Consider the following 26,941-nt stretch of genomic DNA (forward strand, 5'->3'; position numbering starts at 1 on the left):
ACTGAAATTACAGTCATTGAGATCAATGCACCAAGTGTAGTATATTTCTTTAGCCCTGTAATTAATCCAGTAATTATCTATTAAATATTAAATATGATTAAATCATATTTACGCTGTTTCAAAATGTTCCTCGAATGTAAAACTTATTTTTTTCTGCGCTGGACAATAATTTGTGGACTGTGAAAATGAGCTGTTTTTCTCTTATCTTGGTATGAGTGCTATCTCTCCTTTTTTGGTGAATCCCAAAAATCAATGGGTAATAACAAAATAAGAACAAATCCTGGATATGAGAAAAATAAGAGAAAATATGTTCAGAAATTGTTTCTTCCATGAAGCCCATTGACTATTTTCTTTTTTTGGCGAACATGCATACATAATGAGACTTGGATAATATTGATTATACTGTGTGTGAGTTTGAGAATTAATGTAGTTTTGCGGTTGTTAATTGCAAATTCTGATTACATTAATTCATAAAGAACGTTTGCTTTTGCATGTGAAAAAAAACAAAAGTTTTTTTCACACATTCAGTGTAACTTGTGGTGAGTTACTGCTATACAAATGATCATGTTTTGGATGAAGTATCCCTTTAAATAAATTGTTGTAACTTCAGAGTTGATGCACAAGCTTGTACCACACATTCAAAATAAAACACAAAACAGTGAAATTAAATTTTTTAATACACAAATAAATGTCACATCTTTATTTTTTATACAGCAGCAGCCCTCAGGTTTGACTTTTGTGTCCTTGTAGGACATTTTGGGTCCAGGAAGCAGCTTGCCAATAACTGCATCTGGTGGAGCGGACTTGTGTGTTTACACAGACCAGGAGCTCCCATTGGTTTAATTTAAAAAACACAACCAGGCTCCATATTTATTGAGCTCCTGAGCATATAGAGGCCCGATCTACAGTCATTGCACTAGATTCCCTCGAGCAACTCATTCATAGTGACTTCAAAGTGCAAACTGATTCCAGATCAGTGCTGTCAAAATAGACAAATAGCAGCCCAAGACATGTCTCCTCAATCAGTAGAAATACAGTTACATTTAAAAGTTATGAAGGTCAACCAGCACAACTCAACACTCCTTTATAACACAAGACAATTCTATTTTGTGACTGAATAAAACAGTAGAAAGAAGGTGATATGTTTGATATACACTAGGTTGCTCTTTGATCATGTCAGAATACAGGCAGATGCATTTCTTTGGGAAAACTTCCAGTCAAGGTGACACTTCACACATGGACCCCCATCATAGAGAAAGTTATGAATAAAGGCAATCCAACCTTGATCACGAGCAGAGACAAGACAAACAGGAAACATGTGACGACTGTCCACTCGTGGGCAACGAGATCGTCGTTTTTGCATTTGTGCATAAGTTCGATATGACTATCAAAGGTAGGACACATAAAATACTATAACAGGTACACACAGAGCTTAAATACTATTAATAAAAATATATAGAAACTATGAAACTTTCTAGTGCCTTATTACACCCAGCTTCAAATGATCATTATAATGCACATCATGTCTGGAATTATAGAGATGGACGCATGGATGAGCTACAGTAAGAACACAAGGTCGTCAATAAATAACAGGAAGGGATGAGAGGTCACGGTGGTGGTAGACGTGTGTTTGTGTGTGTGAGATGATTTTGTGTGTGTCAGTGCATGCATGGGTGTGCTGTAATGTTTGTGTAGCAACAATATATCCATGAATATACTGTACACTGGAGAGGCAGTGTGGTGCATTAATCTTGCTGGGGGTTTTAGTAACAGCAGGGTCCAGTCAGCAGGATGCTGGGAATGTTTTCACGCTGTGGTGTACGGTGGAGGAGCCTGCTTGGGCGGCATGCTGACGCTGTCGTCGTACGGAGGCAGCAGCACCTGCAGAGAACGGCCAAGAAAGAGCGAAATTCAGTCACTTAACTTTGCAAAAGAGCTGGTACATTTCAAAATCTGTGGCGTCAAAATAATGCAAATGATAATTCTGTTGAAGTCTGAGCCTATTTTTGTTAATCCTTTGAAACCTAATAATATTTTTCCTATTTTGGGGTTTAAAGTGAGCAAGAAATTAGAAAAACCTTCAAGCAAATTACCAGAAAATATTTTTTTAAAAATTTAAAAAATCAAAATAAATTTTAAAAAAAAGGAAATATCCTGGAAAAAGTGCTTAAAAATTCATTCATTCATTTTTTCCCTCTTGTGCCCAGTTCCCTTAGCAGACTACAGCTGAAACGATTAGTCAGTTAATTGATTAACGATTGATATATAATTATTCTGAAACATTTTTGATAATAGATTCATAGTTTAAATTGTGTTTTAAGAAAAAAAAAACTCAAAAACTGGTAAATCTCACTGTATTTTGGTTTTCTTAGTTGTCTATGTTAGTAAACTGAATATCTTTTGGGTTTTGGACTGTTGGTCAGACAAAAAGATTTAAATATGGGCTCAAACAGTGAGACATTTTGGGGGAATTTTTCCTAATTTTCAGGCCTTTCATACACCAAAAGATGTATTGATTAAATAGAGAAGATATTTAGCGGGTAAGTCAATATTCAAAAAAAATATGCTACATGCAGTCTTGAGGCCCTGATGCAAATGAGCAGAGATGTAATTTGACTCTAAACTATGACTATCTGCAGGGCTGCCACCAAACAGGGAACAGCTGTTTCATAAGAAAAAGGAAATGCAGTACACGGAGAGTGTCCTGAATAATGTGAGCGATGAATCAGTTATAGGACACTATGCCGTGTGACAAAAACAAATGCAGGTGTTGGCATCCAGATTTATTTTTTAAGCTGCACACAGACTAACCAGAGAGGACAAACTTGCTAATTCACCTTCTGTTATTCATCCTTTATATCAAAAGTAAGTTGCTGTTTCACTGTAAGTTCACACTTCCAAAAGCAGAAATATCTTTGTCATTCAGAAACGTGTTTATGTCACCACTTTTTGAACCTGTTCCCACATCACAACATTCTAAAGAAAGCCTAAACGTGTGAATCTCTTTCTCAGGTAATCAACCACGAAGCAAAGTTGAGACTCTGGAGTCACAACATCTTCAGTGTGACTCAGCGTTCTGGTTTTGCTGATGACATCACAGCTAACAAATGGAGGCTCTCTCAGTGGTTCATTTCATTTCATATACAACAGCACCATGTGTCTGACCTGTGTCTCCCATGTTTTAAACACTGAGCCACTGAGGCTTTCAGTTCATACACACTGACTCAGTCTTCCCAGCTAGAAATTTTTGGTTCTAAAAATGTTCTGAGAATGGCATAATGCAATGTTAAAACAATGTTTTCAGCGGCAAGTTTTCTTTTAGTTCCCAGAACGTTCTTCTTAAAGTTAAAGTAACATTCTTTATAAAAATCAAAAAATGTTAAAAAAAAAAAAAAAGTGTTGTTGTTGTTGTTATGACATATCACATTACGTTCCATTTTTATTTTTTTAAAAAAAAGGTGTTCTGCGTGTTGCTTTGAAAATATTCTTCCTTTGTTCTCGTGAAACATTGTGGGAATGTTTTATAAAAAGAAGATTCTATAATCTGTCACTTCTCAATATCGAGTGTCGCAGTGATAACGTTACATCTTAGTCAGCATTTAACCATAAAGGGACATTATTTGAAAAAAAAAAAAAAACATCTTTAAAACAGTCTTTGAATATCAGATTAAAATGTTTTCTTTAAAATATGATTGCAGCTTGTAGGTAAAGTTCATTCATTTTGTGGGAATGTTCCATGCTAGCTGGGTTTCCTTTGTGAAGGTGAACCATTCTGATCTGAGAATGACATGGACATTAAGAAATCAATAACCTTTAACAGCCTCTACAAGTGATTAAATCCTCCTACATGGATCAATGAGCTGAAGTGGCCTGGACAGAAACTGACAGGAACAAGTAAGAGAAAGTCTCAAAATATGACAGATAAGACGTTGGCTTTAGAGGACAAAGATCCCCCCATCAGCATTTAAAATATTTGCACAGTACAATTCTGCAAACCACGGATACATTTGTATGTTTCATACATATCAAATCAACATTTCTACAGTGGAATAGTTCACAATACATGTATAAAAGCTGAGTTTCTCATCAGGAGGAGGTGACATAGGCATGTTATGCGAGTGATAATGGAAAGGCGAGCCTCTTATATGTAAGAGCAGCCAGGTATGAGGGATTTCTGGGAGATGATAGTCCACGATTTCACAGAGGAATTGTGGATTCAAAACTTCTGGATGATCCGCTCAACGTTTTAAAGAGTTATACGATGCAATAGCACCTCTTGTAGCACCTGCTGCATCATAGAGGGAGCCAGATCATACTGAAAAGCACATAGCCATAGCATCATGTGACCTAGAAAAGCCAAAAAGTGTTTTCATTGCAGTGTTGTGAACTATAGCCTTTTCAAACTGCCTGAAATGCCACCTCATGCGATCGTTAAAAAAACTGTGATAACTTCATAAAGAGCATTAATAATTTTGTTCTATCAGGCATTTCGGGGGTTAGTTATTGTTGCTCTTTTATTGCCTACTGAAGCACCTGACTGTGGGTGTGTGTGTATGTGCAGGAATTCCTCTCAAACGGAACAGATTAGTATACCTTTGACCTAACTGCTATATAACCGATGCATAACATGCAAGCTGCAAACCAAAACCCTGCCTGTGGCCTGTGGGGAGCTCTAACTGAATATGTCAGGCTCTAATTGGAAAAGCATACCTGCAGAGGTGAGGCTAAGGTTAGGAAATAAAGGGGCAGACTGCAGTTTTTCTGGCACATTTTCACTAATGACGTCAGTGAGTTAGAGCGGCCTCATATTCCTCTCTTTACAGCTCAGGTGTTTTATCCATCAGGAGTTCCTCAGAAGCCCTAAACATCACATACAGCCACACGGTATATAAAGCTGTCGAGTGTGGTGGATTGTTTCAAATTGTGTGGAATGTTACACTCAGAGGAGCTGCAGACTGATGAGTACGGGTTTGTTTGTTTTTTTTAAATACTTGTAAAATCCAACATACTGCAAGGTCAGTAACAGAGTCAGCTATTCGCAGCTCCTTATGCTGAAAAAGTTAGTCAAAACAGGTCATTAGTGTTTCTGCAGCCTACTTTTTCTTCTCCTTCCTGTCAAAGTATAAGTGGTTATAATAAGTGTGTGGGCAGCAGGGTAAGAGCGGTCAGGGGGCTGCCGGTCTGAGCAACAGAACACCGACAGGAGATCCACAAACACCCAGACAAAACTCACTTAACTGTACTGTACTACTGTGCCTCTGCCACCATTATAATAGCTTTGCCAGCATGGAGCCTCATCTCTCTGTCCAGCTCTGTCCTTTCATCCATGTCCGCCCGTGTAAAACTACCTGCAGCGACAGCACATCATTTTTACTTCCTTCCTCCCCCAAGCGTGATGTCTTTACAGCTGCCAGACGGGCCTACCTACGCAGACGATGAAAACGTGACTTGTGGTCTGGATCGAAAAAGGTAATCATTTTTCCACAGAAGTTATTCTCTTGCCGTTGGAGGCAGAAGCAAGCAGCAAATCAAGATCAGAGATTGTTTCACGAGGGTTCTCTAGATAACAATATAGGCATAAAGGAGAGTTTAATGGACTATGAATGTGGTGACATATTGCACACATGCACAATGATGGTTTTATTTTCTCATGTATTCCTTCTTACGTCTGCATTTCATTAATATCTGCTGACTTGTAAATCATTTGGTTTGCTAATAAATAGTCCTCTTATAGTTTATGCTGAGAAAAGTATTTATTCAGCTGTACACCAACTGCAGGGGAGGAATGTCTGTACGATTAGTGTCGAAGCCAGAGTGCTCAGACAAATGTTGAGCTTTGTAAAAGCTCATTAGAAAATGTCATTAACATTCACTATTCATGGTCTGACAGACAGAAAAAAAGATAGTAGAAAAAATGTTTTTCTTCTGATTTTCTTTACTTATATTGTGACCTATTGTGAACATGGACATCGTAGTTTAATATGACTCAATCTTACGCACATCATGCTCTAAACACTCAGTAGTGCACTAATCTGCCGCTGAAAAATAGTGCCAGGCTTTACTCCTGTTTGAATAACTTTCGCAAAAAAAAATACAGTGCCCTCTATGAATTATCAAAAAAATGCATCGATAAATATTTACTTGTCTATTTGGCACCACCAGGATGATGATGATGAACACCTGACCAATCCAATGCTGTACATTGTCTTTCGTCTCTCTGCTGGTGGAAGGGGCAGTTTTAATCAGATGGAGGGACGCTGCCCTGTCCTCCCATGCCCAGTGATGAGGGACATTATGTCCTGCCTTAATCTCGAAAAGATACTTTACTCAATTTGTGACTCAGATAAAAAAATTCAAAAAGGTGTTTCCTGAAACACTTCCAGAGCTCACAGTCAAACTGATGATTATGTGTTTATTCCTTTTTACTGTTGCACTCAGTCAGTGTATACTCTGGTAATGTACTCCATTATTCTGAAACTGCCTTTAACAGAGCCATCTCTCCTTCGCTCTTTTAATACTAAACCTGATCTACAGCTCGTGTGATATTTGTACTACTCTAGAGACAGAGGACCGTCCTATTGTCAATATTCTGGCTGGTATTTGGGGTTAGTAAATTGGGGAGGATTTTGATCAGATTTCATGTAAAGGTTTAAACCTGATTTTGTTGAAATTCAATAAAAATATTTTTGATTAAAAGAATATTCACTTGTTTCACTAAAAGCAATGGGCTTAGCCTATTGCAACAGATAGACAGGGTAACTAAAAAAAAAAAAACAGATTGAGAGACAAATAACATACTGTTGGTTTGGGTCTATTTATAGGATTTGTTGACAAAAAAAAATGCAGGCCAGGCTCATTTTTTCAACATGGCGATTTGGACCTGTAGTATAATGCAGGTCATTAGAGGGGACTTACCGTGGTGTCATTGGTCGTGACATAAAGCAGGACTTCAGAGGAACCCCGGCCGCTCACATATCTGTAGCAGTTCCACACACATGCTATCAGGTAGGCCTGGTATCAGAGAAAATCACAGATTAGAAGCTTGAACTACATAACGTCAATATCATGTATTATTTAGCAAATCTGGAAATACTACAAAGGCTTTCGGTAAGAAATGAATCAGTAATAAATGATTTTTTGGTAGTAAGTCTAAGTAAACATATTTGTCCTTACATGACAACACACAAATATTTTTGAGCCATGCTAGATGCACGACTCTATAGATGGCAGCGTTGGTCTGTTGATCACTTCGGTCAAAACTCAAATGTCTTAACAAAGCTGTAGTTGGTAATTTTTATAAAAATACCCTTTTTTAATATTTGCTGAAACTGTGATGATATCCAAACAGTAGTGCATGAGACAGATCTATAAAAAATAAATAAACAACGTTCCTTGTAGTGTTTAATGGCATTTGCAAGAATTCACCGCACCTATACACAAACAATCAGAGCCTAGGATTCTCTTATTAATATGAGCGCCGAAAAAACAAACCAAAAAACCCGGTTCAGCGACGCTCACGTGTTGCTCATGCAGTCAGTGTGTTGCATTTGTAATAACGCAGCTGTCAATCTTACTGCTCTGAACTGCAGCCAAACTAAGCAGTGGTGATCAAATATGAGATTCTGTTTCTGTCTATGCCTCTCCTCATATGTTTTCAGAAACATATGTCAGTGACTGTTTTGCTGTAACATGAGAAAGTTTGTGACACGGCTGCCATGTTGAAAACAATCGAGCCAAAACCCTTTTTTTTTGTCACAGATTATCTGCCTCATGTACTACTGTGTGGCTATAGTGACAGTTTAGGGCAAATACGACAAAAAGTTATTTTTTTAGAAAATAATCCTCCGGATGGATTGCGTCGAAGTACTGTACAGACATTCATGTCCTTTTTCATGATTAATTGCAATAACTTACTATATTTTTCTGCGCCATCATGAGGTCAAAAATCTAATTTGTTCAACACTTTGGTTTATGTTTTACACACAAAATCATTGACCACCAGCCTCAGCTCTATTAAGAGCTACCAGCATGCTAAAGTGCTAAGCTAAGATGGAGAATGTGGTAAACATCATAACTAAACTGTCAACTGTGAGCGTGTTAGCGTACTGATAGCAGTATTTACCTCAAAGCACTAATCTCAGCACAGTCTTTTTTTTTGTTACAGGGTTTGAAACAGTCAAAATTTGAGCAGCGTTGTAGTTTCAGCTTCACATCATTATTATGTAATATAATTAGGGCGTCTCATCCCCAGAGAAGCTGTGGTGTAAGCTGTGTGACATTTCTGTCCCGTATTTTATTTTTATACACACACAGACACAGATGGTAACCATGATGACAACATGCACATAATTTCTTAGTGTGTTAGAGGCTGTAAAAAAAGTATGTTTTTCAAAGAAACTCTCACTGAAGATAACTCACATAATATAAAGATGATAATTGTTTTCAGGTTGTATCTTAAGGCTGTACATCATTTCAGAGCATGAAAAACAAGTTCCTGTTGTTCTCCGTCATCCAAAAATCATCTAACTCTCAGCAGGCGGCTTGCTACTGGAACTCCTCGGCCAAACACAACACCATCTGCTAAATCCATCCGCTGGAACGAACCAAAAGCCAGACTGAGCTCTCTAACTTCTATAATAACCCAATTAAGAAGTCACTTAATGCTCTGGCAGCAAAGTTTTTTTTAACAGCCTCCACAGGAGGCTTTGAAAAGACATCCAATGAGCTGCTCAAAAAAGTAAAGACAATCCAAATCTCTAAAAGAAAAATCATACCATTTCATACTTGGGCTCCTAATTTCTCAGAAGTGGTGAAAGCAAATCTGTTTCCACCCCAGTTAACGCGTCATAAAATCACATCTGGGCAGAAAGTTACATAAAAAAGCAGGTGCCCGTGTCATAATGTTGCATAATACATCTTTTATGCTGTAAGAAAATGTGTTTTGTGCTGCAGATATAAGCCTGGCGGCCACGCAAAGAACTATAAATACTGCTACATGAATACAGAAGATATGTAAATTAAAGGGGCAATTAACCAGAAAATCAGAAATACATATTTAATCTCTTACCTGATGTGCCATTTATCCATCTAAATTGTTTTTGTGTGAGTAACTGAGTCTTGGAGATATTGGCCATAGAGATGTCTGCCTTGTCTCAATATAATGGCACTAAATGGCACTCGGCTTCATTTTTTTCAGGACCAATACCGATTATCAGTAGTTAATGAGACCAATAACCGATATTTGGAACCGATGCATATTTACAATAAAAATGAAAAATATTTCTGTAGAAATTTAGAATTTGGAATATAACAAACTCCAGCACAAAACTTTGTTTAAATGCCTTTAGCAAATGTTTAAGCAAAACTGAAACTTTCAACATCATATACAGCAAGTTCCCTGCAACTTTTTTTTTAATAAAGTTCAGTGGAAATAAATATAAAAATGAAAGAATAAAAAAGTAAAGTGGAAGTTCCTCCCATGCTGACATTTACTTTGCATGTATTGCAAACTGCCTGCCCTGGTGTAGGTTGAGTGTAATACACACTCTTTATCATTAATTAATTGTATCGGCGATCATTAAAATAAAACACTGATACAGATAATCAGCAAAATGCCAAATGTCGGTCCTGATAATTGGAAATCTGTCAACCCCTACAAAAGGTAAGAGAAAACATGTCTTTGATTTTTGCGCTGAATGGCCCCTTTAAGATGCGATAGCATTACCTTGAAGGCGAGAATAGAGCCGATGAAGAGCAGCACGATGAGGACCAAGCACACGTTACTGAGAGCAGCGACCTCCTCTTTGTAGGGGAAGTTATCAGGCTGCACAGGAGTCAGAAAGAATGCGGGGAGAGAATACATTTAAGGTTAGATAGTAGCAGCATCTGTGGCTGCACACTCATCACTACTCATGTGTGAAATGAGTAATGACAAGTTCAGTGCTCACAGAAACCTTTGAGAAACACAGAGAAGTCAACATCGTGCTGTTAGATATCACTGACTGCACTTTTAGGAGGAAAACACTCTGGGTTTCTCACCAGTTGATGCAGGTAATCCTGTATCGTGTTCGGGTAAACCACAATGCTGACGGCCACCAGGGTGTTGAGGGCAAAATCAAATATTTGGTAGCAGAAAAATGGGATGATCCAGGCGGCACGCAGCTGAAATAGAGATACAAGTCTTTTAGGGACAGACTGATGTATTTATCTGAGGGCAGAGAAATAAGCTGAGCTCTTTAAGCAACAGTGTGGACATAAATCAGAGATTTAGCTGGGTCGCAGGGAGATTACAGTGTGTTTACAATAAAATCTAATGAATCATTACTTTACCTTGTATGCACCATATGTGGCCATCCCACAGATAAGTATCATCAGCAGAGAGATGGCCGAGGCAATGCACATGTCTACGGCAGAGAGAGAGGCACAGTTAAAAGTTGGGGCACGTTCAAATCAAATTTCTGAACATGTTCACATCATGTTCAGCTGATCTACCAAACACAAATTCTGTACAGAAGATAAATAACAAGCTGCATCTTTCAACCACCGGAGGAATTAACCTCTACTCTGTCATTCGCTCCATGCCAGCCCGAACTCATCAACTCTACATAACACAACTAATCATTCTGTTACATAAGCACAGCGGCAGGCAAAACCAAAATACAGCACATGTGGCACTATTTGGGAAAAAAATGAATTTATTCATCATTTTCTCCATCCTGTGACCCTTTAAAAAAGCATTATGTGCATCTATAGGAATAGGAATTGTTCAGGCTTTGATGCTGTATTGGATTTTATTTTTGAGCCAATGCCCCAAAAAGCATAAACATGAGTTCTTTTTTGCTGAAAAAAAAAACATGGGACAGAGTCTAAAATCACTTTATAATAATTTAATTTTCTGATTTATTATTCAGTGGAATTAGCTGCATATTTCTAACCCATATGGAGTGGCACAAAACTACTGTCACTACAGCTTGTTGTGTTCGTCAAATCTGATCTGTCGACACTGCTAAAATAACTGAGCAACATTACTGTAAGAGCCACTAAAACACATTTCATACACGGTAAAAATGTCAGTGTTGTTGTAGGACATATATAATAATATTCAGGTTTTTACAACAGTTTCTGTATATTCTGAATGGTGTACAGCAGTAGACTATACCAAAGTTATGTTTATGTTTGCATTACTAATTATATTAATTCTGTTAGAATGCAGGCTAAGCTATGTACCACAGCACAGTAAGGCTGTTTAGTGCGCATGACAAAAGAGGAGAGGACGACGTCATGCTAAAAGACGAGAAGTCTGCGTAGGTGTGCATCGATATAAGGTTTTGACTGTGCTTTATTGTGAAGGAACATGTACTGTTTTATGTGAGATAGGAATAGGATATCAAGTCGGTAGTAGACCAGACGAGATGTGATTTTACAGTGGATTTAAAAAACATCTTAGTGTTACATTTAAATGTTCCTTAAAACTTTCCTATTGATGTCCACTCTGAAAAATAAGTAACAAAATGTTTTTGTCATAAATATTAGGACACTGACAAAAAAGTTATTTTACCTGCCAGTGACAACTATTTGAAATTAAAAGACAAAAAAATTATGATTCATTTAATATGAGGGCTTTTTACACATAATGTGACTGGTGATGGTGTAAATGTTACAGTTTAAAAATGTTAGAATAACAACAGTTTTAAATCTTTAATTTGCAAGTTGTTCTGTAAAGTTGTTTACATCTTCAGTGTTTTTTTACTGAATTATTCTGGCAACCACAGCTGCCATTGTTTTTTATTCGTTCTTTTTTTGTTACAGTGATGGTGTTTTCGCTAATATGACCAAAAGTCATTTTTCACGCTGAGCGTGCTCCTAATGCAGGGGTGGCAGCCTGCAGTAATGGATCATAGGACACCCTAATCCCTTGGAACTGGGATAATACAGTCATTCCCAATCAGAGGCCACCAGCAGCATGTGGTCCACCTCCAGTCGGACTGTTCCAGTGTGCACCTGGTCTGTTAAGAAGGCTTTTCAAAATGCTCTGCACAGATGGACATTAGGCTCTGTGGCTTTGGGTGTTTTGATTTACAAAGAAGTGCTGACAGTCGTCTAGACAAATGTGTGAGGTCCCTCTAATAACACAATAAATCATTCTGTTAGTCAGCTGACAACCATACTGTGGGAGAGCATAAATGAAGCCACCTGTCAGAGTTAGTTTTGTCAAAATTCAGTTTCAGGTAGAAGCACTTGGGCTACTTACTGGCGTCATCCATGACATCCAAGTCATTAGCCAACTCAGCGCTGGTCAGGTGGTACTGCTCAGGATCACTGAGCGCTGTGAGCAGGATGAGTAACACCACGGCATTGATGAGCTTAGGGACAGAGGACAGATGGGTGGATAAAGGCAACAATATGGACAGACAGGTGGGGGGGCAATATGGACAGGAAGCAGCAGAATTGCAAAAAGGACAGATGTTGACCGAGAGATGCTGTGTAGCTACTATGTTCAATAATGTACAGTAACAGCTCTGAGTCCAGGCACATACATGAGCCTTTGTATCGGTCTGGTGGCTGCAGCTCATTATGCAGATGACTCATACGTCCCCATTGATCAGGTGAACGTAATGGAAAATTCTCTGCAGTCAATAGGCAGCATGACACAAAACCTGCTACCTGAAGAGGCAAACTGCTAATTTATTCATGGAGAGCCGAGAGAGGATTTTTCCACCTGGTGTTTGGTGTACCGTCTCCTTCCTGCACGTACAGTTAAACAAGGGTGCATTCAAGAGAATATATCAATCATTTCAAAAATTATTGGCACAAAAAAGAGGCTAGAAATATTTTCTCCTTTAGATTTAGTGAAGCAATTTTGTTATTTATTATCTGAAAGGTCCCCTATCTTAACCAAAGTCATGTATAGAATCAATAATAGAAGATAAACAATTGAAAATGTAATAAAGCACAAAAAAGAGGGCACATATTTTTTTATGTTTTAATTTAGTTTAATACTTTTTATATTTTTTGTTCCCAATCCTAAATGTAATCTTGTTTAAATCAATGATGTAGAAGACAATAAAACCAACCAAAAACTAAGTGACTAATGCCCATTTTTATATACAGATCCCTCTCTATATATGTCAAGTAGCCTTTACATAAGTAACTTAGAGTATAATGAAATAATGTGCTTTAACCCTTTGAAACCTGGAGTGACATCACTTCTGTTGTGCTCCTTTAAACCCTTGAACCCTGACCAAATTTCTTTCAAAAACATACAAAGAAATGTTTTAAAAATTGGCAAATCTATAGAACTTTTTAAAGTGGGAGAAAATGTCTGAAGAAAAAAAGAGAGGAGCTAAGAAAAAACTGTATCAATAGCGACCAGAATGAAATATTTCAAATGATGTTCCAAAATTATTTTAATTTTTTAAGCACTTTTTCCATGTCATTTCCATATTTTTTTGTTTTTTTTTTTTTTTCTGTTGTTATTTTTTTTTTTTTTTTATTTTATTTTTAGGTAATTTGCTTGTTCTTTTCCAAATTTCTTACTTATTTTTGGGGAGTAATTTCTTCTTTCATTGCCTTCTTCCTATGTTTTTGAAAGAAATCAAGCTAACTTGTTACAGTTCCAAAGGGTTAAACTTTGCAAGGATATGTTTTTAAAGAGGAGCAGAATTCATTCATTTTCTTTAGGTAAAACTGGGTTTTATTGAAAATATAATTCAATCTAAAAGCCAAACACAATCCTAAAATGCTGCCTACAGTCTGACAGGTTTCTGGTGAGCTCATGTTTGCCCTGCTGCTCAGTTCCTGGATGTCTACATGGAGCTCTGAGTGACAGAGGCGGTGCTCACCATGTACCAGACCCCCAGGATGATGGTTCCTGTGCGGACATGGCAGCACAGACAGCAGCTCGTGGAGTACCAGCGGTCCCACGGGGAGATCATCATCGTCGCGTCCGCTTCTCCGCTCACAGCCGCGCGAGCATTTACAAAAGGTGTCGGTGTTTGGAGAAGAAACAGTCACGCGCTGTCCCGTCAACGTCTGCTACCAGTCGGTCCTCGCGAAGGAATGACGTACAAGAGCCAACCGCCGCTGACCTGTCCGTTACTTATTATTAGGCTACCGTGAGCAGCTTAACGGAACGGAGCGGGGAGCGTCAAGCCGGCGTCAGGGAGAAACATAACTTCCGGTTTCAAAATAAAACACAGAGAATTAAGTTGCATTTTAATGTTTAACATTATAAGGAATTTTAGGCAAACATATCATCTATAGATTATTCCTAGTATTGTGGTGATTTAAAATATTTTTAATTTATTTTCTATTTGGACATATCCTTCATACTCATTATCTCACTTTTTATCTAGAGCTCTAAATCATTATTAATTACTATAAATTTTATTATTTGTCAAAATTTATCTCCAATACCGCATGGTATTAACCTCCTCCATGACTATTTTCATGATCAAATATTCTGCCTCTTTTTTCAATTAATCAATTAAGTCTTCAAAATATCCAGTGATCCTATGTTTACATTTTTGTTAGAAATTAAACAACGTACCATTTGAGGGGGGATATTTTAAGTGAATTTTTTTAAAAAAAACAAAACCTTCCATTCTTTCAATTTGAATCTAAATGCAATTTATAAATTTGCATGTGTACCATTATTAGATAATTTAAATTAAATATTTAACAATATTTGTCTGTTTACTTTTCTCCAATTATGCATCACATAAGGGCTGCCAACGACTATGTTCTATCATTAATTAATCTGCCAGTCATTTTCACAATTGATCAATTGATTCGTCTATAAATTATGCAAAAATAGTTTAAAAATATATCATCAAAATAGGATAAGAACTCAAGTGACATTTAAACTTACTTGTTTTGTTAGAGCCGTAGTCCAAAGGTTATTATATTTACAATACATGAAAAAGGTCAAAAATCCTAAGATTGCAAACTGCAACCAGAAATCTTGTGGAATTTTAGCTGAGACAATTAATAAATGATCAAAATAATAGAGGTTTTTCTATCAGTCAGTCAGTCAACTAACCAATAAACTAATTCATTCTGTGGATCACGGTATGCTGGATGTGATGCTGCTATTTTTACGCTGTTATTTTAAAGGCCAAATCCTCCCGCTTCCGGTCTTATTCTGGTACACTTGACCCAGCTGGATGAAGGCGCAGTGACTGGTCCTGCTGATGATAAACACCGGAGCGTGTGACAGACTAGCTAGGATCAAATCCGATGATGTAACCCGTAAATTCCAGAAAGTTATACAGTGGAAGATTAACTTTAAAACACTTTTAATCTAGAAATGACATGTTGTGTCTTTAGACTGTGGCTTTGTTTCCTGCCCATAAAGAACATTTCAGCCAAGTCCAGCATACCCGTGTTCTCCTTCAAATATAAGGCCCTCAGTTACCTCCTGATTTCCTCCAGTTATATTATGCTGGATGTTGAGTTTTTATTTTGTAAAAGTTAGCCCGCAGGCCCAGGGCTTCACCATGACAGCTCAAGAAACACGGTCCACTCTGATGGCTGAAGTTAAGTTTCACAAGAATTTAAAACTTCAAACTCAGAGTAAACTGGTTTGATTTCTTTCAAAACAAATGGAAAAAAGGCAATGAGCAACATTATAAGAAATGTTCAACAAACTGCAAGAAAGATTTAAGTAGATTTAAGGATTTTTAGAAAGCTGGGAGAAAATGTTTAGGGGAAAAATGTTTCAGAATCATTATAATTTTTAAGCTTTCTAGATCATTTATTTGTTTTTTTGTTCACTAATCTTCAGATAATTTCATGGATGTTGGATGTTACAAAGCAACGTCAGAAACAAAATGATTCATAAAATCCTACTCCCCATATCTGAGCATTTTAAGATTTGATTAATTTAAGTCAATTTAATACCAGTTAAGGCTTTTTATTTTAGTTTAATGAATTCAATGCCTTTTAAGACTTTTTAAGGATCTACTAGAACCCTGTTACATTGTGGGTAACTGACCTAAAAAACTGCATTATATAAAGTCCAAATATAGAAAAACTTGCCTTTATTTAGTCTTTTTACATATGGCTTTAGCTTTTCTTTTATTAGAAACAGGTTTTACAAAAGGTTCTGAAGACTTTTTGAATCAACCACAGGTGGAAAATCATGAAGAGGCTGATGACACTGCAATGGTACATCTATGATCAGAGGCTCTCAGACGGCTCTGGCCACAAAGCAGTCACAGATAGTAAAAACAGCAAGGAAACAAGTCGTCTCGAAACACTGCAGTACAACATCAGACAGGGGACAAACCGGATGGACTGAGCCAACTGAAATGTTGTCGTCAAAGATAAGAATGCAATAAACACAGAGCAGAAGTGATTCCCTTTTCTGCGTCTCGCGATGCTCATGTCTCGTTTATGCCACGAATGTTTACACCCTGTTGAGCCGCTGAAATTAACATTTGATCTCTCTGCTCTTTAGCGCTCACTGTACCATCAGGACTTACACATGTAAGCGCAGAATCAAAAGACTGCCAAAGCAAAAGGCCAGCGCGACATTACGGCCCAGTGTTGAGTGACCTGAAGCACGTTGACTGTTTCCACTCTACACAGTAAACTCCAGTCGTCAGCCACAACAACATCAAGTTTCTAAACATGATCAGTATTTTCTACGTCTAATTACTACAATACAGCTCTTTCAATCAGTTATTTGATTCAGTGGAATTAGAAGACAAGTATCAAATGCATACTTAAAAATCATTAACACCGCATTACATTAGATTGCACTGCATCTAGGTTCAATTTTCAACAATCCATCGACTGACACGCGACGTGTATAAAAGTTGTTTCGTTTTTCCAGACTGGTTTGAAGGTTTAAGTCCATCATGGAGACCTTAGCTCAAAGTTCTTGTCACAAAAGGTGTTGCATAAACAGGATATCAAGTCTTTTGCATACAGAGGTCTGCAGAGGGGACTCGGTCTCATGTCTCTCTTCTCGCCTTCTTCTTCTTCGCAGGCTTGGGCGCTTGGCTCTCCTCAGGTTTTTCTGTGGAAACACAAAAACGGACATTAGTCACAAATGGTTTTTAACATTTTCAAGATTTTACGAATGCTGAGCGGGCCGTTTCAACGTCAGGAGTGTCACACATCCATTAGGTTCACTGCTGAGAAAATATGTGACTTCCCTTTTTCTAACCATCAGGTCAATATATCAACGATGGCTCCCCAATACTACTTGGGAATGGACGCTGTTGGAAGACCTGTCTCTAGTTAATCTGACACACAAACAAGAGAGAAAGCTGTTACAATACCATAGTTTTAGACCATCACCAGTGAAGCAGTGGTTGGTTGGACATTATAAAAGTATAAATAAATATCTTATAAAAAATGCATTTGGTAGCAGTATTATCTCTGAATTTTACGACCTGTTGACAGCTCATTCCCCAGACTCCTGACTCTAAACTTAAGGCATGGAAAACAGACCTTCAGGAGGAACTAACATGGGAACAGTGGCGTACAGCATGCAAAGCAGCCCAAACACAGACAGGCAATACACGCCTAAAACTTCTACAGTTCAATTGGTTGATGAGAGTGTATATCACACCTGAAAAATTAAATACATTTCATAGTAACATACCTGATGTATGTACCAGATTTGGTGAGGATAAGGGTACACTTTTCCATTGCTTTTGGTCATGCCCGAGAGTTGGGGAGTTTTGGGAAGAAGTTAAATCAACAATTGAGGAAATTTTATCGATGAGACTAGAATGGAAACCAAAATTTTTTTTCTTGGCCTTTACCCAGAGGGGCATAACATAAAACATCACAAACACATTTTTCTGAATATGTGTTTACTATGGGCAAAGAGGGTGACTGCCTTAACGTGGAAAACGATGGGCAAACCGAGTATTTCACAGCGGTTTAAGGAATTAGCTCTACGTTTACCCCTGGAAAGAATTCCATATACTCTGAAGAGCAAACAAGAGGTGTTTAAAAAACTATGGGGATGTTATATATACTACATTAAAAACAATGATTTGTCTCACCTAATGAATGAACCTGAAGCAGAATAATTGTACCCTCTGCATGATCATGTCCACCTGCTACACTTTCATGGACTTATTTGCATGATCTGACTGAGCGCTCATGGACTCATGCTTTTGCTGAATGTGATCCTTTTGGCCGCCATGTTCGAGTGTTTAAATGTTTGTGTGTCAAGATTTCTTGACATGTTTGTGTGTCAACATATTGATGAAAAAAAAAAGATGAGCAATATGGAATAAAATTCTCAAAACTCCCACTTTAAAAAAAAAACAAGGAAAAAAGGAGATATACAGTCTGTAAAGATAGACATTTAAAGTTGTATCACTATCACTATGTAATGTCTGTTATTGCATTAACCTTTGAAAAATAAAAGCTGCTCGGGGCCTGGAAGAGCATCTAAAAAATGACAGACCTGACATCTGGCAGTTATATTTCTCAAGAAGGCCTCCACTGTCTGATGTTACTCAGGTTTAAATGTGCTTACTTTGTTGTGTTGGGGCAGAAAGGCTGTTCTGCTTGGCAGTGGGCTCTCCATCAGTAGGCTTCTGTGGCACTTGTGTGACAGGGGGTTTCTGGGATATGTTGTCCTTCACTGGTTGTTCCACTCTCGCCTTTAAGAAAAAGGAAACATGGTTTGACTTGATCAGCAAGAGAATGAATAAAGCAGTTAAAATCCACAAACCCCATGCAGTTACAAAATACAGCGCGTGACAAATGTACATGTGCATGATGCATCACTATGAAATTTGACTGAATGAGCAGATTTAGATAGACGCCTTACAGAATTCAGAACCCTTGGACTTTTTAATGTTAAATACGATATAATAGGGAAAAAGGCAGTTGAGATTATTTACTCTGCTGTGAGATATTAGCACCGACCTCAACAGCAGCTGCTTTGACAGGCTGGACGGCAGCAGTATTCTCCTGAACAGGTGGCTGCTTCTTAACGGCTGCGGGTGCCGCCTCCTTCTCTGGCTCCTCGCCCTTTACAGGACACAGGGACACACACCAACAAGCTAAGTTTGCACCAAACAGTCCAGTGAATTCAAAGTAACCTTTAGAAATGTCAAAGACTGATCACAAGGGCCAAAATAATAAATAAGCTTCTTGAATGTCAAACATAGAAAAAAATTAAAATCTTTCTGCACTCATGCATGTGTGTTTGTGTGTATTTTCACTGGCAGTTACCTGGCCAGCTGCTCCTCCCTCCTCAGCAGCCTTCTTCTTCTTCTTTTTCTTCTTTTTAGTTTTAGCTGCTCCATCAGCAGCGCTCTCCCCCTTATCCTTCTCGTCTTCATCATCATCCTGCTGAACACACGTGGATAAATCGTGACTTGGTACTTTAAAGATATATTCCGCCTCTGTGGTAAGCTCTGTTTTCACTTACCCAATTTAAATCCTATTTATACATGTCTTTTTTTATTGCCTTTTTTTAACTGTCCATCATAAATTTGACAAAGTTATAGAAGTGAAATGTTGAAGGCATCAAGAGCAGGATTAGCGATGCCATAGTCTGGCGCCATCTGATGGTGATACCAAGAACAGCATGGACAAACAGCAACGCATGCAACTGTACAATTAAGTAATTCTTATGACAATTTAATTTTGTTATTCATAACATTCATGATATTAAGAACGCCAGTGTCTTTCAGGCTGTGACGTGTCTTTAGAGTCTGTCACGAAGAGTTTTAGAGCAGTCTGTATACATGCACTCTGTCCTGAGAGGTGGTCTAATCCATCACATCCAAAGGACATGGCTGTGTGGGTGTCCTCTGGGTGTGCAATGTTCTTAAATAAAAGAACAAAAGCACAACAAAGGCTCTGTGTGTGTGTGTGTGTGTGTGTGTGTGTGTGTGTGTGTGTGTGTGTGTACTCAGTCTATTGTGTTAAGTCACTACTATGAGCAGTACATCCACAGCCAGGGGGAAGAACCAGGACAGCTGCCCTGGGGCCTGCACCCCAGAGGAGTCATTCATTACTGGGTTGTTATTTTTAAAACTTTCAGGTTACTCCCATAATGCTTAGGTAACATCCACAGCATTACGATTTCATTTTAAAATGCCGTTTTAAAACAAAAATGATCATTGTACACTCAAGTGTTTAAGCACCTTTTCATGAATAACTGTCTGCCCATATGAACAAGCCTGAAAATGCATATCACATGATCACTCAAAGGTATTGCGCACCGCCGGAGGAAGCCATGACAATGGGAGAAGAATAAAAAACAAAAAAGCCTTGTAGACATAGCTAAAATATTTTGACTTGACATGTTGTAACTGATAAGCCATTGTTTGTGTCTGCATCATTATTTTCAGAAGTCTGCAACCATGGAGTGTCAAACTGAAAGTCTGTTGTTTTAGAGGTTTGATTATGTTGTCCAGAAGTGTGGACTCTGCAAAAACGTGGCAACAGTTCTGCATTTTAAAACACATACATATTAGTGTGGATATAGCCTTTGTTTTGTCTCAGCTTGGTCGTACTTACAGCTGCTCCAATCAGCAGATTGACCTTAGCGGGCTCGGGGAGGGGCTGCACCAGAGCAGGAGGGGGCTCAGGAGTGGGCTCTTCATAGTTGCCCCAGGCTTCAGCGGGGGCGTCCCAGTCAGAGCTGGGGTCGACTGAACTACCATCTGAGGAAGACAAAGACCACCAGTAAATAATTAAAAGTGTAAAGGAGTATGAAAACTAAAAGCTACATCAAAGTTAAATATATTATCCTTACTGAGTCCAGACCACTCGTCGTCCACTCGGGGCTGACTGAGCCAGGTCAGGTCGCTCACAGGCTGGGGCTCTACAAACACAAGAACAACCACTCAACCTGCAGTCCACAGGGGACGCTTTGGGAAACAACGCCATCAAGAGGTGTGAGCCACATTAAACATCACAAGATTAAATTCTGAATGGTTTGATCCATCATGTGACTGTGTGTATACTCGCTCAGTAAGTTCTAGATTAGCCTCTGTACGAGACTGTAACACACTATTTCATGCGGTGTGTTTGGGCTATCAGCTTTTTCTGTAAATGCTACAAAACAGTGGAGCACTCTGCCCGACAATGTGAGGAGCTGCAGCTCTATCAGGACTTTCAAAACCACCTTGAAAAGTCGTATAAAAGCTGCTCAGCTCTGCACTCGCTGACCTTGAACTCTGGACTGTAAAACTTGTTTTTAATTTGACAATCACACACATGTGATAGGCTACTGTGTGTGCCTTTATATTCTGTGTTTTGTGCTCTTTTTTGTAGTTTTACATTGTATTGTCTGTCTTGTGTCTTCTTTATATCATGTGCTATTGTGTGTATTATTTGTCTTGCGTGTGTCTTTTCTTCTTGTACAACTTTATATTATAATGTCATTGTGCTGTGTATTTGTTCTGACCTGCCAAGGAACTGCAGATGCTCATTAGCTCTAAACTATAATCCAGTGCATCAAATTATGGCATTTACAGTTTAAACTGTACATGGTCCCTTTTAAATACAATTAATAAATAATGTTTATTGTATACTTACCAGCAGGACTAACACCCAGTCCAGTTAAAGACACCAGTTTCCGCTCTGTTGGTGGCATTCCCCTGTCAATCACTGTCCATGACTCTGAAACACACACATTACACAGATGCTGTGATGTCACTGTCCAACACAATTGACAATCAATCATTGGATGAATGTGTTAATGTGAGCTGCTTGTAATGTTTAAGTCAAGCCTGATCCCTGATGCTTAACACATAATGATCCCAGTCAGCCTGCCACGCAGTGAGGCAAAACGGTTTGGTAATGGCATCGCACTAGTGCTCAGTATCGGCCGATTCTGAAAGCCCACTTATTAAAAAGTTGGATCGGTGCATTCCTGGTTATGATAGTTTCCTCAACTACTGTTACCAAGGTCAAGCATTAAATTAAAACCTATATTAATGAAACTGATATTGTTTTACATTGTTTTCTTCAAACTGAGCTCTGAAGTTTTATTACAACAGTGACAAAGAAATAGACTGTAAAGTGGATCAATCACATCTGCTGATACCTGATCCACTCACTGATGTTGATATAAGCATCATTACCCTTCCAGCTTATCAATCAGTGCATCACTAACTGACGCTTCAGCTGATATAGTTGTTATTGGTTATTAACTAAGGGTCGACAGATTATCGGCCTGGACGATTATTGGGGCCGATATTTAGCATTTTGCCAATTATCTTGATGTTGAACATTTCAGTTTTGATTAAACATTTGCTAAAGCAATTTAAACAAAGTTTTGTGTTGAAGTTTGTTCTATTCCAAATTCTAAATTTTGACTGAAATATTTTCATTTTCATTGTAAATGTATATCGGTTCCAAATATCTGTTATCAGTCTAATTAACTATAATAATAATAATAATAATAATAATAATAATAATAATAATAATTGGTATCGGCCCTGAAAAACCACTATCAGTCGACTTCTGGTATTAACCACTTTATGGATTACCATAAAACTTTTAAATCATCACATGTGGGATTCCGCAACTGAGCAATAAGTGGTAAAGCATCTTTACCATCTATCTCCGCTCCCCACAGTGATGCTGGTTCTCTACTGGTTGTCCAGGGCCCCGCCTTTGGAACGACGGTGGGAGCAGGAACATTTACAGCCACCTCAGTCACAGCTGGCACCGCCACCACCTCACTGCTGTTAACTAATACCAAGAGAGAAACCAGATCCTCAGCCGGAATAAACACAGATCAGGTTGGGGACACATCTAATATGGGAGCTCCTAGTGAAGCATGTGGACTCGTGGTCGATTAAAAATATTGCACAGATGTGATGTCAGTGCTTGGGGGTGTCTTTCTGAACTGATAATTACCTTGAGATACAACAGCCTCAACCTTATCTGCCTTTACTTTTGTGGATTCTCCTGAAAAGACAGAATTCAAAAAAGGTCAATATATATTAAGTACAGTAAGCCTATTATTGACGGGAGCACACACAACACTTAAGGGAAAACTCACTCTGAGAGTAAGTTCAATTCCCCTAAAGCCTGTATTTATAGTCAGTACTGTCAACAAGAGACTACCAAATGCAACAACAGCCCATACAGAGCAACAGAGCAACAGACAGAAACATCTCACTCTAGGTGTCATATCTGGCTGTTTGTCCGAGATGGCCTTAATTGTTTGAGCTCTGTGTGAATGTATACAAGAGAACTCCTACCTCTTCCCAATATTACAACAACCCAAAAGAAACAAATCAAAGCGTAAATGTAAAGATTTTTTTTTTTTTTTTTTAAGTTGTTTTTTAAAAAATCACCTTTTTTCTTCTTCTGGCTGGCAGGTGCGGGGGCTGCAGGGGCCTTGGGCGGCTCTGGGGGGGCACTCACTGGTGTGTCCCCTCCTCCGGGGCTGGCTGAGCCATCACTGGAGCTCTTGTCCTTCTTGCGTTGCTCACGCTTTTCCTTGTTGCTGACCTTGGTCTCCCATGTGCCTGAAAAGAACCATTGATTGCAGCGTGGAATTAGTTGCAAAATACTGCAAGGTTTAAATTATGGGATTAGTGAGGAAATATGGTATGGATTAGGTAGGATAAAAGATTAGATGCACAAACTGTTCAAATACAGGCTATATTTATTTCATGGGAAGAAAGGTCTATGGCAGGTCCCATTATACCACGGTACGTCTGGTATCAAGTTGTTTTTTGTTTTTTTTTAATAAAAAGGCCAAATTCAAATCCATTTTACAAAGTACAGAAGTTATTCATTCAATTTATGGTGCACTGAGCTAGTTTCTGATGAGTGGGGTTTACTAATAAATAAAACAAACAGAAACAGGCCTCTTAATTATTATGTGATTTATAATATTTCACCTTCTTCTGGTTCTTTGCCATCAGCAGTCACTGTTTTGGTCTCCTTCACAGCCTGTTTGGCCTTCTTCTTGGACTTCTTCAACTTGAAGAAGAGAAATAATGTGTATAAAGTAGAAAAGAATGATAGAAAACACCTAGAATTGTAAGAGTGAGTTTAAAGAAAACGGGGGCTACAGTGGAGTTAATATTAACACATACGATTTAACCTCCAGGAACAGCAACTGGGCAAGTGGCCCCATGCTGACTGAACCATGGGCAGTCAATCAAATCAGCACTCAAGCCACATCTATTTATAAGTGAAACTACATCCACTGACCACGACCCTCTAAATATGTTACATGTCCATCTCTTAGTGTATGCACATCTTCTGACTCCAACACCTTCAGGACCACAGTTTGTGTTAGTTTGTGGTATCCTGAGTGTGGCTGCACCTTGTGCTGTCCTAAACCAGGAACCATCCTTCAGGATTTTGCTGCATATGCAAGTCAAAAACTGTAACCTAACACTGGCAGCTGGTCTGCTTACATCATTACATGGTGACAGTGGAAAAGGGTGGCTTTTTTTCCTCAAATGATTTATTTGAAAAGGGCACAAAAATAATGATGTGACTTAAAAGCTATGGCAGCAGAGTGAAATATCTTTCAACTCGGGAACATGCGTCACTCTGAACAAATCAAGATGCTCTGCTCACATCATAATGTAGTGATTTTTGCCCCAAAAGTCTTCCACAAAGCAAATTACCTCAGCACCCTTTTCAGCCTTGACTTCTGGTGGGGGCGGCTGGTGATGTGGCACTATCTCTTCCGACACTATGGCTTCTTCCTGTGGTTCAGCAACAGCTCTCCCATTTGGCTGGGCTTTCTGGGATACACATGTAAAGAGAAAATGAATTGCACCATGACAATGTTCAGCTATATTCCTTTAAAGCATGTAACACTATACAAGTTAGCATAGCCATATGAGACACTAGCCTGAAGCTAGCTGGGGTTTTGGCCATGACATGAGATTGAGCTGTCAGTGTTAGCTTGACAGCTAGCCTTGCTAACGAAACCGTTATGAAGCTAAGAAAGGGTGTAGACTGGTTTCGCGTATGCTACGTGCCTTTTCTGTCTTCTTCTTCTTTTTCTTCGGCTCCTCGGTTTTGACAGGTTTACCGGCACCTCGCTTCACTTCGATACCGTCGTCCACAGGGCTAACAGCGGGTCGTTTTTTGAAGAGAGCCCGGCAGGCTGAGGCCCACAGAGCGACCATCAGCACCAGCCCGGTACACGCCGCTAAGAGGATCACCCATGGCGGAATGAGCTCAGGCTTCAGTCCCAAATCCACGCCGAGCTCGGAGCGCAGCAGCCCCAGACCTTTGGACAACAGTTCATTCAGACGATTTGTAAGCAGCTTGACCTGTTGAGAGGCCGCGTCCTGCCACTGCTCCATTTGTATTGTTTTTCACACAACAGACCGATTAGTCACGCTTTGCTTGCCGCTATTAGCCGCGCTAGCCTGCAGTGCTAGCTAGAAATAACGGAACGATTTCGACATGATGGAAGACAATAAATTCATCCCCTCCTCCGCCAGCAACATCGGCCCGGTCGGACCGCCTGCTAGCTAGCTAAACCCGGTTAAGGCTTCCAAACTCAGTAAGCTAACTAGCCAGCGAGCTAGCTGATATCATCGTAAGATAATATGCCTCCGTTAGCTGACCACCACAATGTGACCGCCAGCGGAGCAGGTTCACCTCATATGGCTCCGTTTTGACTGGAGCAGAGGCGCTGCATTCACTGTCGCCTGTAATGTGGTGTTTCCGGTTTGTTCATCAGATTTTTAACAGATTTTTGTCCAAAAATTTAATTCAGACTAGATACTTGTTTTCGTAACTATTGCTATTTGGAAGAAAACATGTTTAACTTCTGTTTTCAGTGTAGACTGAGAAAGATTATGCTCAAGATATGAAATTGCTCTTTTTTTGTTAATTGCCCACATTAATTTTTTTAATCACATTTTTAATTTATTTTACACACTACCAATACAACCAATACACACCAACTGAGTGTCAAACATTCGGACTTTTTTGCTTTTATAACCCGTTTAAGTTGGTACATTAAATTTCTTTTTTCTTTTTACAAAATCTTTGAAGGCAACACAAACGGGCCGTGACAGCTCATTGAAGTGGGCGGGACTGGGATTTCTCCCAAGCTGATTGGCCAGAAACCTCAGTTCAAAAACATTCCCTGTCCCACTTTGGGGTACCACTACAAAAAAAACAAATGTTAATTTGTGTCATATGCCTTGTTAAACAGTATGACTGGTACTTTGACTCTGTAGTTGCACATTTCCAGCTATATTGTTTAAAATGGTATTGTATAATCTTACAATTTAAGATTTTTCTTTTACAATCCATTTTGGTTCATACAGATACATAGTTTCTTGCAAAACAGATCTAGTGCAAAACAGCGCACAAACACAAAACTTAAAATACTACAGCCAAAACTATACTATTATATCTGTAAACCCATAGCCTATATTGCTTGCAACAAGATTAAAGGTATACTTTTTCTGACAAATAACCATTTGACTATTTACCTATGTTCTTGAATTTGTGAAAATTCTCATATACACTATGCAGTATAATTCACTTGTCTTTATCCAGCAGTATGGTCAGTACTTCCAGAGGAAACGGGGGACTGAGCGTCAGGTGAAAGTTATGCAGGATCTCCTTCGGGCCAGACTCCATTGACAAAAACAGTATTTTTACCTCGCTCAACATTGGAGCTGCTGCAACAGCCTCAGTTAGTGTTATTGTGTGGCTTTGTTTTGTTCAGACTTACCAATGTGTGTGAGAGTTTGTAAATAGACATTTTGATAGTTTTATTATTGTTAAAATGCCACCCTGTGATTCAAATTAATCAAGACTTTGTCTCCGTTTTTGGATTCCTCATTCACTGATGAGGCATGCAAGAAAATCAATGTTCAATGTAACACAAAATTCAATGTAACAGTATTTAATATACAAAAGGTCATTTAGGGAATGAAGTATTCCTTTAACTATCGCCATCTGATGCAAAGCAGCAGCAGCCTCCTCTCACACTTATGTA

The 26,941-nt window shown here is 38.7% G+C and overlaps 2 protein-coding genes across 4 annotated transcripts; both read right to left on the reverse strand.

The window, feature by feature from the left end:
- Window positions 1-1,601: 1,601 nt before the first annotated feature.
- LOC121946332 (lysosomal-associated transmembrane protein 4B-like) lies at window positions 1,602-14,335 on the reverse strand. The gene is made up of 7 exons (XM_042490853.1): window positions 13,842-14,335; window positions 12,251-12,362; window positions 10,330-10,403; window positions 10,039-10,161; window positions 9,725-9,823; window positions 6,916-7,011; window positions 1,602-1,881 (listed from the first exon to the last, which is right to left on the reverse strand). Exons 1-7 carry the CDS (start codon window positions 13,935-13,937, stop codon window positions 1,807-1,809), a joined length of 675 nt encoding a protein of 224 aa, XP_042346787.1. The 5' UTR covers window positions 13,938-14,335; the 3' UTR covers window positions 1,602-1,806.
- A 1,395-nt stretch (window positions 14,336-15,730) lies between these two features.
- Window positions 15,731-25,568, reverse strand: LOC121946034 (protein LYRIC-like). 3 transcript variants are annotated; one of them, XM_042490440.1, is made up of 13 exons: window positions 24,954-25,568; window positions 24,594-24,713; window positions 23,853-23,934; window positions 23,301-23,474; window positions 22,858-22,908; window positions 22,552-22,689; window positions 21,529-21,612; window positions 20,744-20,812; window positions 20,506-20,651; window positions 19,210-19,326; window positions 18,901-19,005; window positions 18,506-18,632; window positions 15,731-17,023 (listed from the first exon to the last, which is right to left on the reverse strand). In XM_042490440.1, exons 1-13 carry the CDS (start codon window positions 25,281-25,283, stop codon window positions 16,959-16,961), a joined length of 1,608 nt encoding a protein of 535 aa, XP_042346374.1. In that variant the 5' UTR covers window positions 25,284-25,568; the 3' UTR covers window positions 15,731-16,958. The 3 variants fall into 3 exon arrangements, with proteins under 3 accessions (XP_042346374.1, XP_042346373.1, XP_042346375.1); XM_042490439.1 differs by having other exon boundaries at window positions 19,210-19,329; XM_042490441.1 differs by lacking the exon at window positions 22,552-22,689 and having other exon boundaries at window positions 19,210-19,329.
- Window positions 25,569-26,941: the final 1,373 nt, after the last annotated feature.

Source organism: Plectropomus leopardus, chromosome 7, assembly GCF_008729295.1.
Source record: "Plectropomus leopardus isolate mb chromosome 7, YSFRI_Pleo_2.0, whole genome shotgun sequence".
NCBI classification, from domain to species: Eukaryota; Metazoa; Chordata; class Actinopteri; order Perciformes; family Serranidae; genus Plectropomus; species Plectropomus leopardus.

Coding starts and splice junctions, on each gene's coding strand:
- LOC121946332 (XM_042490853.1), bottom strand. CDS start 13,937: ATGATGATCTCCCCGTGGGACCGCTGGTACTCCACGAGCTGCTGTCTG. Junction 10,162..10,329: donor CCACATATGGTGCATACAAG/GTAAAGTAATGA, acceptor TCTCTATTTCAG/CTGCGTGCCGCCTGGATCAT. Junction 9,824..10,038: donor AGGATTACCTGCATCAACTG/GTGAGAAACCCA, acceptor ACTCCTGTGCAG/CCTGATAACTTCCCCTACAA.
- LOC121946034 (XM_042490439.1), bottom strand. CDS start 25,283: ATGGAGCAGTGGCAGGACGCGGCCTCTCAACAGGTCAAGCTGCTTACA. Junction 23,935..24,593: donor AGGCTGAAAAGGGTGCTGAG/GTAATTTGCTTT, acceptor CTCTTCTTCAAG/TTGAAGAAGTCCAAGAAGAA. Junction 19,006..19,209: donor AGGGAGGAGCAGCTGGCCAG/GTAACTGCCAGT, acceptor TGTCCTGTAAAG/GGCGAGGAGCCAGAGAAGGA.